Source organism: Cucurbita pepo, unplaced genomic scaffold (genome assembly GCF_002806865.2).
Source record: "Cucurbita pepo subsp. pepo cultivar mu-cu-16 unplaced genomic scaffold, ASM280686v2 Cp4.1_scaffold001829, whole genome shotgun sequence".
Classification (NCBI taxonomy): Eukaryota; Viridiplantae; Streptophyta; class Magnoliopsida; order Cucurbitales; family Cucurbitaceae; genus Cucurbita; species Cucurbita pepo.
In genome coordinates, this window is record NW_019647935.1 from 2,728 (window position 1) to 3,902 (window position 1,175).

General features: G+C 45.5%; 1 protein-coding gene across 1 annotated transcript; it reads right to left on the reverse strand.

The window, feature by feature from the left end:
- Positions 1-6: 6 nt before the first annotated feature.
- On the reverse strand, positions 7-1,158 carry LOC111786509 (zinc finger CCCH domain-containing protein 6-like; the record flags this gene model as incomplete). The annotated part of the gene is given in 2 exon segments (XM_023666755.1): positions 7-937; positions 1,032-1,158. Coding segments are annotated over 2 exon segments (1,052 nt in total), but the record flags the coding sequence as incomplete, so codon positions are not given.
- Between the last annotated feature and the right edge of the window lie 17 nt (positions 1,159-1,175).

The window sequence follows — 1,175 nt, forward strand, 5'->3', positions numbered from 1 at the left end:
GGTATTCTACTTTTAACTGCTGATTTCTCGATCGACTTTTGTTCTCTTGGCGCTAGGCATTTCGGGCGCGCTACTACTTCTTTGCTGAAATGCGGGGTCGTGCTGATACGCACAATTGGCTCCATGTCGACATCCTCTTGAGCTGTTGAAGTATATGCAAGGCTTCATTATCCTGAACTTCCCATCTCTTGATGGCTGGTTATTATGTAAGAAGTCCTGGTTTGTTCCTGATGGTTGGCTGTGACGGTTCCCGAATTGCTGTCGAGGGAAATCGTCTTGTCTCTCTCCTCCGTGTTGCTGAATCAAACTTTTATAGTAGTTCAAGTCCTTCATTGGAGGTCCAGTGGAAGGCAGGGAAGAAACTGGAACACCTCTTGAGGAAGGGTGAGCATTGGGGACAGGTCCTACAGTTGCCCCATTTGGTTGAGCGAAAAAAGGACCCCCCGATGCAGGCGCAACCGTGGCATTGGTTTCGGTCATATGCATATGTACAAGCGACGGGTCAGGAGATGATATTGGCTTTTGAGAGCTAGTGACAGTACCAGAATCCACAACCAGCTGCTCAATCATTTTTGGATTGTTAAGAATCTTAACAAGCAATTCACTGTCAATCGTGTTACCCATCTCATTGCTCTTCACAAGTGCACTGAGTGCCGCTGATGCAGCAGCAGCTACATCAGGTTCATTGCCCAGATCCATTCCAGCCATGGAACTCGCACTAGAAGTAGAAGACATATTCGGAAAAACATGTTGAGGTGTATACGTACCAGCATGAACAGAAAGGGACTGTTGTGCACTCATAAGGACAGCACCAGGGCTTGCATAATCAGATGAGATTTCGGTTGATGCATCTTCATCTTCAACAGGAGTAATGGGAATCAAAGGTGTCTGACTGTCATCGACATCGGTACGTTCTGAATCAGCTGCTATGGAAGGGCTGTATGGAGCAAATCAAATGGTTTTTCAGTACAAAGAAAAACAAACAAACCAATGTGAAAACAGAAGTACACGGTGCAAAGGAAGTAATCAACTTAGGAGGTATCGCAGATGCTCGAGGATAAACCGCTTCGAGTACTCTCATTTCTCTCTGATTTTCAACCTCAATCTCTTGGCTTTCTTCACCAACAACCACTCGCCACGTCAAATTCAGCACAAACTACGGGAATAAACATTAA